The 18,162-nt window shown below is 41.6% G+C and overlaps 1 protein-coding gene across 1 annotated transcript; it reads left to right on the forward strand.

Annotated features, from left to right (window-relative positions):
- Positions 1–6,912: 6,912 nt before the first annotated feature.
- CFAP90 (cilia and flagella associated protein 90) lies at positions 6,913–15,494 on the forward strand. Its single transcript, XM_050890882.1, has 3 exons — positions 6,913–7,113; positions 11,385–11,501; positions 15,138–15,494. Exons 1-3 carry the CDS (start codon positions 6,913–6,915, stop codon positions 15,315–15,317), a joined length of 498 nt encoding a protein of 165 aa, XP_050746839.1. The 3' UTR covers positions 15,318–15,494.
- The last annotated feature ends 2,668 nt before the right edge of the window (positions 15,495–18,162 follow it).

Below are 18,162 nucleotides of genomic sequence, written 5' to 3' on the forward strand. Positions count from 1 at the left end.
TCCATGGCTTCTGTCGCTCTAAACCTGCGCGTCCTCTGCTGCTGCCGCTGCTGCTTTTTATTCAGCAGTTAGATGTTGAGGCAGGCTATGGCCAGCTATCTCAATAGTCTTGGTCAATAATATCTGCTAGACTTGCTATTGCCTTTCAGAAATTGAATCACCTCTCTTGTCTTCAGTCTTGGGTGGCATCCTAGGCACTTTGCCATCATTTACTCCCCAGGTGATACAGAAGACTTACCTCAAATCCATAAACACAAAGCGGGGGACACTGGAGACAGTAGCAGTGTTGCTACTTTGCAACTGGCCTGCAATGCTTAAACAATAACTAGGAGAAGCTGTACAAGAGAAGAAAAGTTTTGTTTGTTTTGCACTTCGACAACCTCTTTTGCCCTTGCATGCCTTTCGCTTGACCTTTACAATGCCGGATTTCATGGGATTATTAAAATAATCATCTAATTTATTGGGACATGAGTATGAGCGGAAGATACAAAAAATGCTATTTTGTGGATATTCAAGATGACTAATTAAATCCCGTTGAACTAAAAAGTATCACACTTGCAGAATTTTAGAGATGAGCCAGGTGAAAGACTGAAAAAGCAGTTAATTGTACTATCTATGCTCCTTTGAAGCATAGATAGTAAAGATTAATTTTTGCTTTGCTATAATCAGTACTTGAAATTAACGTATTCTTTTAGTCATAACATCCTAACAAGACCAAAATTAATAAAATAATCCTATTTACAAAATAGCATATAATTACAAGATTTTTTTCTGACTGATACCATATGAATATAGAAGTCAACTTATGCACTATTAGCTCTGGCATGTTATTGAAATGTAAAAAGTATTCAGATTTCTCATTCACAAAACACATATTTACATTTGTATTGCACTGGTGTCCTTTCAGAAGGAGTTCTCAAAATTGTGGGTCACGAATAAATGGCATCAGGCCACAGTCTCACTGAGTGTGGCACAGTTTACTTACAGCAGCCATCTGCCCACTAGCAAATTGGAATGGCAGTAGATTTCAAAATGCCTACATTTGCAGTAAAATAGACAATCTGAATTTTGATCCCTTTAAGTTAGTCTAAAAGCAAAATGCAAGTTATTTCAGTTGTGTCCAACATAACACACTTGATGTCTCACCCAGAGCTGGAGACTTTTGATCAGTAACTCTCAAGACAGGTGCTCAGTCTAATAAAATCTCATTAAAAATATTTTGTTGTCTTTATGATTTTTTCCTTTTAATTAATAAGATAAATATTTTCCAGGGAATGAAAGACTTCCCAAATAGCTCACGTGGCAGCAGAAACAATGTCCCAGTCATTGCCTAAAACAAGCTATCACTTAGCTATGCTGAAGATTTCTCCTAAATCCCTCCTCTCCACTTACTATAAATTTGTCCTAGGAACAACTAAAAAAAGTTATTAATCTCTTAGACTTTGAATGTACTTGGGGCCCTTAAAATCATTCTGGTATTATCACAGCTCAAAGCAGTCATTTCTTACTGTGGATGAAAACTCTTTATGTAAAGTTGATTATATTGTACTGTCATATCTATGTGCAGCTTTCAGGTATAACCTGGACATTCAGGATTTTGCTTTTCATTTGTATTCTTGCACACCAGTAGCAAACCTTGTACCTAACTCGATAGCCTTGTTTCTATGATTTTTATAAAAATGAAACAATACTGTATTGCTGTAAGCCATGAAACATTAAAACATTTGAATGGCCGTGAGCTGACTGGTCCAAGGAAGTATAAAGAAAGATATATATGTGCCCTCCAAGGGCATGTTGAAAATGCCCTTGTTCAGAGCACTCATGTTTCACTGTTCTTCTCTCATTTTGTAGTTGCATTCGGATTCTTGCAGCCAAATCCTACTAAAGAACAAGAAAGCGGGCAAAAGATGATTATACATGCAGTATGATGCCCAGACAAAGAAAGATGCATACCATCCTCTCTCTAGCCTTCAGTTGCTGAGTATTATTATAATCTTTCTAGTACCGAGAAGCTATTTGTATCCAATAAATACTTCTTGTCTTCCAATGCATTTTACATCTACTGTTTATACTGTTTTATTTTTCCCCTGTCTAGATTGACCCAGAGTTCTGGTATCCTCTTTCTTCCTCTCCTGCAGCAATTTCATCTGCCTCAATAACTGGATATAACACTGCTCATGTATCAGTGTGTAACTTGAAAAGCTTTATGGTAATCATACAAATCAGTATTTGACATTCCATATATTCTACATCACAGTAAGGCTCATCAAGTTCTACAACTTCCGTGTTGGTGCCGTAGTTCATAGGTCGCTAGCAAACTACAAAGAGCGTGATTTCCAAAAGTACAATGCAAATGTATTTCACACCATGAGGCAGCACCCAAAAGATCAATATAAGAGTGACTCACTGTGCTCTGGGAAAATGAAATCCAAACGGGAACACCTGGGGAGCCTGCTGGATTTCTTTTTCGAAGTCAATGCTTTGCTCCTATTTATGGAGGGCTACCAAAGGACAGGAAGAAAGATTAGACTTGCAGATATTTTTGTTAACTACAAAAGTAGTTGGGATTACCTGTAAATTAATGCTAGTTAGCTGCTGTTTCCAAAGAGAGACATTAGCATCTTATTTATGCTGTGTGAAAAGCATTTTTCATTCTCTTTATATTCCTTTATGATTCCTCTATTTTGTAAAATATCTACAGACCTTCCTTTTTTCCACTGAGGCACAGGTAGGAGTTCAATCTGCTTGTTTCTAAAGCGACAGCTGTGCACATCTGAAGGTAGAGCTGTTGAAAGGCTGTCCTGTTTTGTTTTCAGAACCTCATATCAGGACAAATAATTAGCTATGTTGTCAGGATGCTTTAAATAGCAGCAGATTTACTGTTAAAAGCAATGATTACCTTGTCCTTTGATATGTAGTCTTCCTTTTGGTTGTACTTCTGTATGAAGATATTTTAATTTTTCACTTTCAGATAGCAGATTCTCCTTCACCTGACCTAGATACTACCCTTCAACACTTTTTACAGGTGGACCCCAAACAATTTTAAGACTAGGGCTTTTTAGTTTTATTCTTCCTTTCTTGTCTAAAATAGTGGAGTGACTCTGGGGAGGAAACAAATGTAGAATGAGATATACATGCCTTAAATAAAACATGTAAGAGAGTATTTTTCTTCCTTGAAGTACTTGAAATTTGTGTGGATTTGTCAAAAGTGGTGTATAAATCAACTGTAGCTGGTTCACCCTAAAGTTTGCTACATATTAATTTTAAACATTTTCAAATTTAGGGGCAGGAATTATTCAGGTCAATGTAGTTTTTAGTATGTCAAAATGCAAGATAAGGACATTTTAATCCTGTTTGCAACTAGGAAGATATGAACCCCTTTATGTTGTAGGATGCCACTGTTCAAAACAAAGATTCTGCCAAGAATTGTTTGAAATTTTTTGATGGAGTATTTTTCAAATACATTTGTAGCCATTGAGATGCTTTTCATTAAAATCTCAGTTTTGACAGAAAAAAATGCACGTAAAGTATTTTGAAAGATTGATATTCCTGGACTAAAAATTTTCATGTTTGCATTCCAAAACAGTGTTACAAATAACAATTGTTATGAAAGTAATGTCACCTCATGTATAAAATTGTGTATTACTCTACTTGCCAAGAGGGTTATTGAACAGAATATTCATCTGAATTGGAGTATCCATTCAGCAGATATCAGTCAGCATATAAATAATAATTGCAAATTATATCAGTCAACCAGTTATCATTTTATAATTGTTTTAAAATTATTTTAAAAAATACCTATAATTATTTGAAAAGGCTAATTCTCCAGTCAAGCAGTTGAAGTAGTCACAAGCCAACCAGGAAATGTTTGCAGACCGAGGCTCAGTCATAGTAATTGTGTAGAGAATTACTTGAAACAACAGATACGTTCAAGAAAAGTTAAAAAATTTCTGGAGTAGCTCATGAACAAAAAACCCCTGAAGATTGCAAAAGGTGTGCTGCCTTCTGCAGGTGATGTACAGTTGTCTCCGTCTCCTTCAGAAAGCTTCTGAAGAAAGAGCCTTCCAGTTTGAGACAGGCAGTCTGTCACTAATTAGGATCTAGAAGAAATAAGCACTTGTGTGAAACGACTGGCTTGGACCAAAGCTCTGGTAGTGGAAAGGGGACAGAGTTTTTGAGCCATTTTTGTTTCAGCCTCTTTCTCAAGGGCCATCAGATGGAACATTTGTGGCAAAGACTCTCTCTCCTTCATGGCTCAGCTGAGGGTCAGGAACACATGGCAACCTGATACACATTGAGGTCAAACAGCAAGGACGGAGATGAATTGCTAAGCCTTAATTTGACAGCAGGCTAGCCATCTCAGCTCTAAGTGACGTGAGTTTGGAACAGGTACATCAGCTTGTAGTAAGAAAACAGCTACTGTGGTTTTTCTGTGTATCAACGACCTGTCCAGTTATATGTCATCTGTCCTCTTGTGTCCGTCCCATCTCCATCCCTCTGTCGTCGTCGTCGTCTCTGTCGTGTCCCCTCCACCCCGCCCCCGTTACCATTTGCTTCACAAATTCCTTTCAGGAATTTTCTTGCAAAGTTATTCCATAAGCCAGTTTGACATTTCAGAGCAGTGACCCTGCCTTTGAGACACCTTTATGGCTATAAAAGTACACATCAACACATTCGAAATTCAGGAACCTTAGCAGTGGAACCTGAGGGAGATATTGCTACTCCCTAAAAAAGTCGGCAATTGAACTTCTCCTCCTTAAGACACTGAATTCAAAGCATCTTTTAAGACTTTGGTCTCTGAGCTCAGCTGTATTTGAATGCATAGTTTTGACCATATAGATTAAAATTGCTCTATCGCCCTCTCACAATTGTTTACATGTTCATATTTAAGTTACTAAGGAAACAGACTGACCTCCCATGCTACTCTATAACAGGACCATGTTACGGTCCTTAACAGTAGCATATTAGTAGCGTATGATCTAAGTCTGGTTGTAACTGCAACAAAACCCCCTGGGCATTCATATGCTGCTTCTGGGGAGTCTGCAAAAGGTGACCAGGAAGAAAAAGCCTTTGTAAGATTCAAATAATTCTAAAGGGATTTATACCTTCATTGGGAAGGAAAAATGAACTGAAAAGCATCGGTTTTAATTATTTCAAATGGAGGGGTTATGACAAATCTGTAACAAGCATCCAGCAATATTTGACAATCTGTATTGCATCCAGATAGTGTAATTCAATTTAATGCCATCTTAAATGTTGATCAAAATGAGCTACATGTGAACAGTAGAAAGAAAACTGGAGAGAAACCTTTCAGATCTGACTTCAGAGCTCTTGCCTAGCTTAGTTTATATTTCTGGCGAACGGTTTCTTGCAGCTCTATTTATAGCTGCAGCTTCATCTGAGCCGCTTTTTATAAATGGGCCTGCTATCTCTTGGTGCTCAGACTAAACTACAAAAAAGCACTTGCACAGCAGCAAACGTGTCTCTGCACAGGAAGCTGATGTAAAAGGCTGGATTTTCAATTCCACTGCTAATTTGGCCCATGCTACAGAAACAAGAGGATCCTAATTGGTACAGGGATGTTATTAGATAAGCAAATGGAAATTGTCACGAATGATTAAAAAAAACACCCACCCAAGTCTGTAGAGTATAAATGCCTCCACACTGCACTTGCAAAGAAGCAAGAGGCTATGTTATTCTGTGCATTAGTGATGGGAGAGTGGCAGCTATATAGTAGGGATGGGACTTTTAAATCAGTAGGCCTGAATTATTGCCTGGATCCAAGATGCCCAAAACAATTGGTAGCGAAGATTTCTGGTACTCTGAATGTTGGGTTTTTTTAAATAAATCTTGGATGTTCAGTAAAATTCAAGATGCCTGTAAGAGCGCTGTTACGAAAGTGCTTGCCAAAAGATACTAGTAGCAATAATAATAGTAATGCTGTACCTACGGCACATTAGTTCTGCAACTGTGGTTGCAGAAAAGAAAGGTAAAACAAACCAAGCTAGTCACAGCTCCCCAAGCAGCATGGTAAGAAGCAGCATGGGCATACTTACATGTATGTATTAAAGCAGGATAACCATGGGGTGAGTATTGAAACTAGGAGCCAGGTGCTACTAGGGCAGAGTAGTTTTAGAGCCAATCTGTTGTTAGAGATTTGCACCCGGGAGACACTTACTTTCAGTGCCCCCAACACGAGTGTTTGTGTGTGAGAGAGATTTCCAAGTGCATTGCCTGAAATGGCTAAACATCCCATTAAAACCTGCGCCCGAGTGGGCGAGGAGGCGCTGGCCAAAGGAACCCCAAGTTCCTCAAGACTCAGGGTCCTCATTCTGGTGGAAACTCCACGCTGCGGTGTGGTTTTAGTCAACTTCTCCACTTACAAGGGGATTTCTGGATTAGCGCAAACTGCCACAGCAACAAGTCAGTCCCTTTCGGCCAGCCTTTGCTCTAACCTTCTTCCCCAGCTTCCAAGGACATTAGGAATCAGGGAGCAGGCCTGAGGGAGGGCGGTGCTGGAGCCCTGGCTGGGCCGCGGGGCAGGCTGGCCGCTGAGATGGCACGGAGGCCGCTGCTCAAAACTGGGCCCAAAACCTCAAGTCTGGGTGCCCGGGAATCCACACTTCCAGGTTTTAACACCACTCTGTGGAAACACCCAGATCTTCCCCGGGGCCCCCGGGGCCGCGACCACTCGAGCCCAGCCGCGCCCGGGGGGCCGGTTCCTGTCAGGCTGCCTCACACTCCGGGTCGCTCCCGGGAAGGCCTCGGCCTGGTGCTCCTCGCGTCGGCAGCCCGTTTCGCGGCGCTACGGGCCCTCCTGCCCGCCTCGGCCCCGCCGCCCGCGCCTTCCCTTCCCCGCGGGCCGCCGGGCGGCGGCAGAGCGTTGCCGGGTAACGGCGGCCGCCCGGCAGCATGGCCTCGCCCGCCCCGGCGGCACCCCCGGTCGGCCCGGGGACCCCGGGCGCAGGAGGGTCGGGTGGGGCAGAGGAAGCAGTCGGTAGCGCGGCGGGAAGGAGGCGACGGCCTCCCCTCTCCGCCCTCTCCGCCTTCAGCTGCATCCCGGCCAGACGGGAAGGGCCTCCGGAGCTCAGCTATTTCCACCGGGAGGCCAAGGTGAGGGAGGTAAGGGAGGGAGCCGGGACGGAGCCGGGTACAGCCGGGCAGAGCCGGGGAACCTCTCAGGGCCCGGCGGGGCCGGAGGGACAAGCCTTCCCCGTGGGTTTCTGCACAGCGTAACGACATTGTGCTCGGTCCGTGTGCAAGGGCTCGGCCCTCATCATGAGGGACCTGGTCAGGCGAGTGCCTAAAAAAGTCCCATTAATAGTTCAGAGGCTGGTAGAAATGCCGCACGTTAGCCGTGAGCTAGGCCATCTAATGCCTAAATAGCAGGTTTCATCTTCAGAGGCCTTTGCGAAGTGTAACGGGTGTTTGCTACGTGTGGATGGAAAATGAGGGTAATGCCTTTCACTGGATGGCAAGAGAAGGCAGAGACATGGTTTGCCAAGGATTAAGGACCAACAGAGCACGTGGTATCACCGAAATGCAGACGTCTGTAGGGGGAACACTAGGAAAGGCATCATCTGTCACTAGGGTTGGATGCGGCACCTGTGTTTTTTCTGGTAACGCACACTCTCGGGGACCCTTTAATAAGAAAGTGCTCCATTTTCAGTCGAGGGAAAAGGTCTTCAGTGTGCATTGCACAAATTTTCCATGTGCTCAGCTTTCATAAAGAAAATCAATAGAGCTACTCATAACAATAACATCAACATATGCCTTGATAACTGAATGCTTCTGAAGGTGTTAAACTGACACTTAACATGTAGCAACTCAAGTAGACTAGCAGGGAGCCTCACTCCTCACTCTCTGCTGCATTATATCACCCTTTTTCCTCATTCTCTCTGTCCTCATATTTAAAATCAGAAATGAAAACAATCTTACACCTTCAGGCTCAGCAGGGCTATACTTCCTGGGTGACAAAATTTTCTCTCTCTGAAAAGAGTCATATGAGACATTGAACTTAGCAGCTTTTGCCTCCAAAAAATTAAAAAGTTCTGAAATGTTTATTATATCAATGTAATATAGCAGTATTATGGCAACAGGTATTTATTGATAACTGTCCTGGTTTCAGCTGGGACAGAGTTAATTTTCTTCTTAGTAGCTGGTACAGTGCTGTGTTTTGGATTTAGTGTGAGAATGATGTTGATAACACTGATGTTTGAGTTGTTGCTAAGTAGCGCTTATCTTAAGCCAAGGACTTTTCAGTTTCCCGTGCTCTGCCAGCAAGCAGGTGTGCAAGAAGCTGGGAGGGAGCAGAGCCGGGGCAGCTGACCTGAACTAGCCAAAGGGATATTCCATACCATGGAACGTCATGCCCAGTGGTTAGCTCAGTTGATTAGAGTGTGGTGCTAATAACACAAAAAGGTCGCGGGTTCGATCCCCACATTTCTAGTATATAAACTGGGGGGAGTTGGCCGGGAGGCATGGATCGTAGCTTGGGAACTAACTGGGCATCGGTCAGCAGGTGGTGAGCAATTGCATTGTGTATCACTGTTTTTTTCCTCCCCCCCTTCCTTTTTTATTATATTCCTTTTCATTACTATTATTATTATTATATTTCATTATTACTATTGTTAGTATTATATTTTACTTTAGTTATTAAACTGTTCTTATCTCAACCCACGAGTTTTACTTTGTTTTTTCCTTTCCTCCTCCTCACCCCACTGGGAGGGGGAAGGGGGAAGCGGCTGCGTGGTGCTTAGCTGCTGACTGGGGTTAAACCATGACAATAACAATAAATACACCCTGTGAATCCCCTCCCCACCCAAGTGACAGGCTGCTAAATGTGCAGAGCACTGGGCAGCGATGACTGGTGACTTGTCAGAGTTTGCAGGTCATGTGGCCCTGAGATATGGGCAGGGTGCAGACCACAGCACAGCGCTGGGCATTAAAGGAACAGCAAATTTCCAGCATTGACTGGGTGGCCCTGCTAAAAGACAGGTAGATTTTTAATTTCAGACTCTTTCGTGTTGATTTCAGCGTTACCTTGGGAAGGTGCTCTGAATCAAAGGTGAGCAGGCATAGTTGGTGCCATGCTTAACAAAACACAGTAGGGAGAGCACAACAAGAATAAGGCTAGGGCAGGTCAGAGGGCTGGTGTGGTGCACTTGGGGCTGGTGGAGCTCGCAGTCTATCCAATCTGCACAGAATTAGCAACCATATGGTAGAGCTTTTGCTTATGATATAAAGTCTGCTTTCACACTCCCGATGACCTGGTTTGTGGAAAATGCTGCTCCAGTGGCATGGAAACAAAAAGTGGTAACAGCTGTTTAATAGGTTTCTTCACAGCACAGGCCTCAGCCACAGGGGAGGAAGCAGATTCAACCCATTCTTCTGCACAATTAAGGAATTAGATCATTTGAAATTTTTTATTTATATAGGAAAAGGAATTTCATTACTTTTTGCAGCTTAAATACCTAAAACCAACTGTGTGTCAGAGACTGAAGCAGAGAGAAATAGAGGAAGATGTGCTCAGCACATGGCCAGAAGCCAGAAATTCCTGCCTTTTAATCCATTGGCTGATAGTGGCTCCCTCGATTGCTTTACATAAGTTACTGTAGCCAGTTTGCATTGTGTTTCCTCTTCTGTGACATGGAGAAAGTTATTAGCGGTTTTATGTGTGTCTGGATATTAATGAATGTTTGCAAAGTGGTTAGCTTTAGTAGCAGTACACAGAGGATGCCCGCCCTGAGTGCAAATTGATTGTCTGCTCTGCGTGATTCACTTGCTCTGATGGGTTTAAGAAACAGCTCCCACCACCACCACCTAGGCCAAGTCAGCATTTGGCAACAAAGAGAAACAACAGCAAAAAGTTATTATTATATTGAGCACAGAAGTGTTCCCTCTAGACACTTGGCAGAAGATCTTAAACAGATCATCTGAGACAGGGCTAGTTTTTAACATAACAGGCTGGCTACCTATCTGCGAGTTCCAGAAAGAATGAATTATCTGCTCTGACACAGGTAAGACACAATGGACAAATAATGCCACGTGAATAAAAACAAAGGAGCAAATAACATTCCCAATGGTGAGCACAAATTAGATGCCCACTAAAATTCTGAATGAAACTGATACTATGGGGAGGAAAGGAGAAGCAAGGAAGAACAGAAATAGTAATAATAATGGAAGTGACAAATCAGATGCAGGATGCTCTTGAACATGCCTGAAATTCTCTGAGGCTTGATGGTTTCTGAGAAATGAAGGGATGGAGACGTTAAATATCAAACCACCTCTCCTCTTGGCAGAACCAAGTAATGGAGATACCCTTCCAAATGAAGCCTGTGATTACAGCAGTGCCTCACTAGCGCTCTTAACTATAGTTTCCTTTTAATGGAACCATTATAGCCTTCTTAACCTGTCCTGACTTGACTATTTTTGGAGGATAGCATTGTAAATTGTAAGACTCAAAATACAAGAGTTTTTCAAAGGCTAAATTGGGCACACTGTAAATTTAGAGGTAAAAAAAAGCCCCCAAAAATGCACAATTTTTCAAATTTGTAGTCAGCCATGCATAAAACCAATGATTGACATGTTTACCAGAATATGAACCTTTTAATGAAGTTCATTAACAACTAACAGTGTATTTCAACAGGGGATTTTGCTTTTCTTTCCCTGAAAACTTTTTTGGTTTTGAAATTCCTTTGATTCCATTGATGAGAACTTCTTGATTGGATCTCACAAATGCATTTGTTAGCAGATCAGATCTTTAATGTTGCTTATTTGGATGCAACTATGTCAACAGGTATCATAAATACAATAATATTCTGGCTTGGGGTGTGCTGTATTTTCATACGTGACAGATACATGCATACTACTGGATCACAGGATTACCACTGTGGCATGTTTCTGAACTCTTCCCAATTCTGCTTTAATCAGAAATTAAATGGTGATTCCACTGCAGGATACCTTTGTCTTTTTCATTCCAAATGAATTTTGAAACTGCCTGCTTTTCTTTTACATTACAGTACCAGATCATTTGACAAATATATGAATTTAGGAAGGAGAATATCAAGTTCAGAAAATTAAAACAAATAAAGCAGTTAAATTTCAAAAAGTTACAACAGATTACAGGGAAAAATGAGGTAAGTTGCCACAAGGGAAATTTCAGAGCTGAACAGACTTAAAAAAAGATATCACATGTCATTAGGTATTTTTATTGCACACTATTCCAAAGGAGTGACCCAAACTTGCTAATGGTAGCTCAGTAATATTACAGTTGTCATCATCTAATGCTATATGTGCACTGTTTAAGTATTGATTTGACTACATATATTCTGTAACCTGTAAAGCAATACTGTGAATTAGCCATTTTTTCCCTTTTTCTCAAGACAGGAGATGTTTCCACTTATGATGCCATTTTTAAAAGACCAGAGGGTTACAACAAAAGTCTTCACCGATGTGACAGAGAACACGCAAAGAGTCATGGTCTTAACATTAATGAGGAGGTAACTCTTTGATAAATTCATGATTATCTTTGTTAAAGGTATTTTGTACTTTTTGACATGGCTGGAGACTATAGGCATTGTTTTACCCTTTATAATGCAGCCTATATGGTAGCAAAGGAATCGGAAGGAGGACATCATTGTCCTCAGCCTGAAGGTTTAGGAGAAAGCATTAGCCAGTGAAGACACCTGAGTTAGCTCCTGCTCTTTGGCATCCTGTAGATTTCCAGGTGACAAGCCACATGCAAATTAAAGTATGGGGAGAGAGATACACACAGGAAGGCAAACCCTCTGTTACAGAGCTTCAGGGTCACTGAGAGTGACTTCTGAACTGTCTGTGCCCCTTGAGAGTTGCAGTTCAGGTGGTCCTGCAGCTATTTCTGTGATGCTTGAAAACTCTTCTCCCTGAGAGGACTAGATTCAGGGGCCCCAACTCAACCACTGTCCTCTGACATCCACCCTCCCTACGCCAGCATTTGCTGAGAGAGCCCAAGTCTGTGAAGCTGGCGAGTTTGTTACGCTAACTTACACCAGATTGCCCTGCAGGAAGGAAATTCATAGGGAGCTAATGCAAAGAAGGGGTCGATCAGAAGACCACAGACATGCCTGGAAAAGGCTGAGCAAAGCATTCAAGGCCAGCAGAATCTGGGTTTGGTGTGCAGCCTGATAGCTAAGGAAGTATGCAGCCATGTTTTTAAACAGTTGCCTTAAAAACAGAAATACTATAATATGTACACCTATATGTGCGTATGTATTTTCCCATGCAGCATCTGAATAATACACATACATACACGAGTGTGTGTATATATATATATATACACTTATATTTATACACACACACAGAGGCAGAGGCTGTCAAAAACCAAATGAAGTGCAATGTCTGTGTGTTAATGGCCTCAAAATCCCAGTGGGTTCATGGGATGTAAAGAGATGGGTAGGCTGCCCGTGTTGGTGATTATGTATGATAGAGATGGAAGAAGGAAGAGAGACAAAAGTTAAAATTAATGTAATCGCTGTGTAATAAAACTGTTGATATTTTGTGACAAAGGCCACTGCTTGTGATTCATCTCACTAGCAGCTATATATGCCAGACATTTCAGTGCAAGTGCATAGCCATAATGCCCTTCAACTCTATCAGACAGTGCAGGGAGTATTAGGTGCTCCGAAGGGAATTCCAGGAGTGCCCATTACCATCACCTGCTCATGCCCGGTAACTCAACTGCAAATCTGCATGAGGCCAAAAGCCATGTAAGTGACTACTTTCATTAAAAGTGGGCCTTTTTATTTAAACAAAACAAAGCCAACCCCCCTCTCCCAATACCAAGCCCAACCTCCAGCTGGGAAATTTGTGTAGAAACAGTTTATCAATGCAGAGTTAAGGTTTCTTACTGAGCTCTTGTATCAACAAAACTCACTTTCCTACCAGTTTGCTTCCTAAAGCGAACACGTATGGGCCAGAATTCATATCTCTGCTGGGCAGTGCACGCAAGGGACTCTGCCTGAACAGGTGTCCCTTAATCCAGCCCTTTAATTAGCATGGAGACACATCAAACCCACAGCTGTTAAATGTTACAACATGATCCTCCTGTACGTGATGACACCCAACACTGGACTTACCCGTAACTAAGTGCAGGTCACATACTCAACTCCTGCTCTTTAATTACCTCAGTGGCCCTCACAGACTTTATATAATAATAACTGTATTATAAAACATAATAAATAAAGAGGCCACAATTGACATCTTTATAGTACAACACTGGAAGCAGACAGGCTGAATCCACCACAGTACACTGCTTTCCTTGAAGTGGAAAAAACCAAACCACTGCAAGTAAGCCCTTCATTTCCTGCAGAGAGCCTGGGTGCACCCAGGGAATCCAAGAGTACAGTCACAGATACTCAGTTTAGCTACACGTAGCACAGTGACTGCAGCGGAGTGTTTGCACAAGGCTGCCGTTGCTGATTTCAAGCGTTAGCAGCGCTAGAATTACCCGTTGCGAAGGCGTGTAGCAGGACGCTTCCCAGCCAACTGTTGGAAAATCTGAAATCTGCTGAATGCCGAACCTGCAAAGATGAAATGCCACTGTGCACAGTCAGTGCTGTGCTATCAAGGATGCTGAAAACTGAATCTTATTTATTTAAAGGAAACACAAACTATCGGAATTACATACTGCTGCCTGACATTAGCACTGTAAACCCTGTATCGCTAGCAAAGTCTTTCCTGATGGTACAAAGATTGTCATTTCTCCTTTTTCAATATTTATCCACAACTGGGGCAGGGGAGGAAATGGTCTTATTTTTTGCCTGCCACTCTTCTTGACTTGATTTTTATGCTGGTGGGGTTAAAAGTTGGAGTACTGAATAGCTTTTAATGGGGTGGAGCAAGGTAGGCAGGAAGGGTTGAGGGGGAGTTGGGGGATGAATGGTTGTTTTGGAATGGGCTTTTCTGTTGGCTGCTTTTTTTTTTTTTTTTGAAAAAAGAGTTTACAGCATCTTCTCAAGAATCTCAGGTCCAGTTCTGTCCACGAGTCTGGAAATGTCTCTTAGCTGACTGCCCTGCTATGAGACCCCTCGGATCTGTGCTCCCACCTGCATCCTCGCAGGAAATGCAGAGGTTCATGTACTTCATGGGTTCTATCATAAGTGCTGATATGGCTCAAACTTGTGTCTGTTGTAGCAAAGAAGAAATTTGTTTGCACTCAAACTGTGGTGTGGCATCCGCATTTTGATTCTCCTTTTAGATATTATTTATATTGTAAGACTAGGTAAACACATTGGGGACCAACACTTACTGTGTTAGCCAGTGCGCAAACATACAAGCAGCCTGATAAATCTGAGACCTTTGGCTAGGGAAAGAAAAACAAACAAATCCTGTCTTTCCCTTCTGACTCCAGAGCTCCCCGTTGCTGTAGCACAGGAAGGAACTGCAGATTGCAGATAGTGATTGCACAGTTACTTAAAGTGCAGTTTACTAAGAACAAGCTTAAAATAATCTTTTCTTGGTCAGGTTATTTTTCACCAAGTCCACTTCCAATCACTGCAGAGCAGTTATTTCTGTAATCTTACAGCTACAAGCATTTTTAGTAAAACCTTTCATTGTGTAAAAATACAGTAGTATATGCTTTATGTCCTTCAGGGAAAGCTTGTGTGGACTAGTGGTTGCTCAGGGTTTTTCTTTAGGCTTTGATTTTTTTCATGCGGTGCTTTCACGGAATTGTGCAAGCAGGGTAGGTGTTCCTGTAACGGGACAAAAATTAAATCTCTCCTATTTTTCAAATGAATCATGCAAGTCAGTGCACAACAAAAATAAGAATGAAAATAAAATCTGTGCCACTTTCCAGTGTGTGTGTGTGTGTGTGTACGCGTGTAAAAAATTATCAGTCCACAGTAACTCATGGCACAGCTCCGTATCTTATCATCTTGTCATCTAGTGATACATTCATGATTTATTAATACACGTAAAAAACTAGGTCAGGGATGGAACAGTAAGAGTGTGGATCACTGCTAAATAAATGTACATCCGTATAGCAGATGCTGTACAGTTCTGTTATTTTGCCCCTGGCCACAGTACATCTAGCAACAGATAACTGCCAAGTATTCGCTCTGTGATTTTCTTATAAGGAGACTTTTATTTTTTCACAGGAAATGGCAAGACCTGTCGCTGTTTTGTCATCTTCAGAGTACGGGAGACGCATAAATAAGCCCATAGAGCAGCCGATCAGAGATCATGCAAGGATTAATCACGTGCAGGCAGAATTCTACAGGAAAAATGGCATCACCTGCTTATTGGAAAAACCTTCTCCAAGCCTGGATCCATGCTAAATCTCTTCTATCTGTCATTGCCAGCAACATTTATGTGGAAAAAAACCCACTTTGCATCAAAAAGCAATATGGTGCTTTTGCCTTTTCCTCTACATTTTAGTTAATGAGAATGATTTGGATTAAAAATAGGATGAAATAGCAGCTGTACTGTTCCTCATGCTAATTCAAATGCATGTCTTCTCCTTACAGTCTCATAAAAATCTCATGAAGAACAGCATCAGCAAGAGCTGAACATTTTACACAGCAACATTGGAAGTGAGACCTGTTGGGTCAACAGCTGTCTCTGCAATTTTAGGCAGTGCTTCTACATAACTATTCACAGACTTAATATTTAAGCAAGCTTGCTCCTCAAGGTATCAGTGGTCACTGACTTCTTAATCCTTACAGTGTTGCTACAGAATTGTGAGGCGTCATTTTATCTGCACAACAGCTGAAACGGGGATTCAACCCAGATTTTCCAAAATGGATGGGCTTACCCATAAATGGTCAAGTAAAGAAATGATCTGACTTCCAGAAGTGCTTAGCAGTTCCAGTAGACTTCAAGTGGAAGTAAAGTTAAATGGAACTTCTGAGTACTTAGCATTTAAATAGACAAAATCTGGGCTTAGCTGATTTCAGACATCCATTTTGCTGACTTTCACTATACGAATGGTGTCTGAGGGATTGATCTGTTCAAGAGTGTCACAAGAAAAATCATCTTTGGTCAGTATGCAATGCTGGGGGAAAAAAAAGTAACACTAGCGGAACAAGCACTAAATAGTTTGGTAGAAAGGATGGAGAAAACACAAGGATTTGAGCAGTAGTAATTTAAAAAGCATGTTTAGAGTAAATGTCTAACCTGCTTAAATATTTAGTGCCTTGTACTCTCACTGAATCCAGTACTAAAGTTTTAAGGTAATTTCAGAAGGAATATCTCCTGCAGGGTATGCATCAGTCCTGCTGTTGTTTAAAGCTGAGGCAGTATTGTTCAGAAAGGAACAACAGCCAGATGGATCATACCAGAACAAGGACTGGAAGTCCACAGCTTTGATTGACGCTGGAGTTCTGTCAGGTACTTACACGTAGGAAACCTGTATAATTTGTGAACACAGTGAGTCTCCTAGTAAAAAAATAATAAAACCAAAAAACTTCTTAATCTGGGGCCTGGATAAGCAGTAAATTAGGCAATCAATAGCACTTGTTTGGCACAATGTGAGAAGCAGAGCACACAGAGCAGCCCATTCCGAGAGGTGTTTGTTACTTTGATTATTCATGACCTGCAAGTTCCTCTATATTCAGAGCTAGGGACAAGAGGGCAGTAACTGCTACATTCCTTTTCAACAATAAATACTTCGTTAAACAAATCCAGCAGCATTAAATGAGAGGAATCACAGTAAGAACAAAGTGAGAAGGAAATATTTTCTAACTATCAGAATGCTACCAGTGAAGAATGAGATCGAATATGGCCATATTCTAGGCAGGTTATTTTTAGTTTGGGACAGTCAGTACAAATTACGTCTTTTAAGTAGTCTTACTATATTTACAAACCATCTGTGTTTGAAAAACTACTGGAAATCAGATTTGTTTGAGAACACCACCACCTTCTGGCCTGTGTGAGAAATAGGCATCACCAGCTCACTTCCACTGTGGAGTCTCTTAAGTCATCAAAACAGCAGTATGAGTTTTCCTATCTCATTTCTTTGCTTATGTCACCCCCTTCTCTTTCAGTCTTTTCTCATCCCTCCTCACTTTTGAAGGCTTTTCACAGGTTGTTCCTCCTACTACTTGTTTCTCATTCAGTTCTGAGTGGTTGACTTCTCCCTTCAGTGCTCAGTTAGTGTCAAAAGAATACCTTGACGATTTCTTCTGTATTAAGGGGAAGTTCCTTATAAATGTCTGAAAAGACATTTCAGTTATTCTCCTTCAATTTCTCTTTTGCTAGGACAACAACTGTTAGGTTACCGATGTGCTATAAGCTTCCTATTACACTGCTGGAAAGTATCTCATTACCTCTTGGTGCTCCCTCACCTGTCAGTGCTGACGTGCTACTGTGAGTAAGGGTTTTATACATGCAACAAATTAACATGAACAGAATGCACAGCATGACACAATGTAAATCATATTTTGGATCTGGATTTTGGGTCCAAAAATCTCCAGGGATTGTTGGGACAACTGACAGACACCTGCAACTCACAAATTACTAACAGTAGCCTTGGAAGGAAAAAATGGCCACGTTCTGTATCTACTGGTGAAACATATAGAACTTCAAGGATGTCAAAGTTTCACCTTTTTTGTATCAAATCATAACAGTTAAAATCAAACCAGGTGATGCTGGGAATTCTGCTTTGCTACTTATAAACAGTAATTCCACACAGGACAGGATGCACAAGCTGACCTGATACATCAAGTATACATTATGTGATCGGAACTAAGGCTATGTTATTTTCCCTTCGTCCATCTGTAAAGCAAAACGCTGACCCAAGTTAGGGCATGCTTGTTCCAGCTGAAGTGGTTACTGGTTCCAGTTCTCAGTTCCACCCTTCTGCCAGAATTTATACTCGTATAGAAAAAAGGACTCCATGAGACATAGTTCTTCTGAGCTTCAGAGCGTAATGACTTTCAGTTTAGGCTTGAATGGCAGGCTGTAAGCTGAAGGAACTCTGAAGCACATACATGACCCCATTTAGACAGTTTAGCTAAAACAGCCGCTAAAGACAGAACTACAAATAGTACATATCCACAACACTGGGTGGCCCCCACAGAGCCAGCTGTGCAAGTCCACTACCCTGTGGCAGCTGTCCTTTTACAAAGTAAAGTAAATCTTTTTAGTAAAAACGCTCTCATTTTCTGTAAGGCACTGCTATTT

The sequence above is a fragment of the Gymnogyps californianus genome, chromosome 2 (assembly GCF_018139145.2).
Source record: "Gymnogyps californianus isolate 813 chromosome 2, ASM1813914v2, whole genome shotgun sequence".
Classification (NCBI taxonomy): domain Eukaryota; kingdom Metazoa; phylum Chordata; class Aves; order Accipitriformes; family Cathartidae; genus Gymnogyps; species Gymnogyps californianus.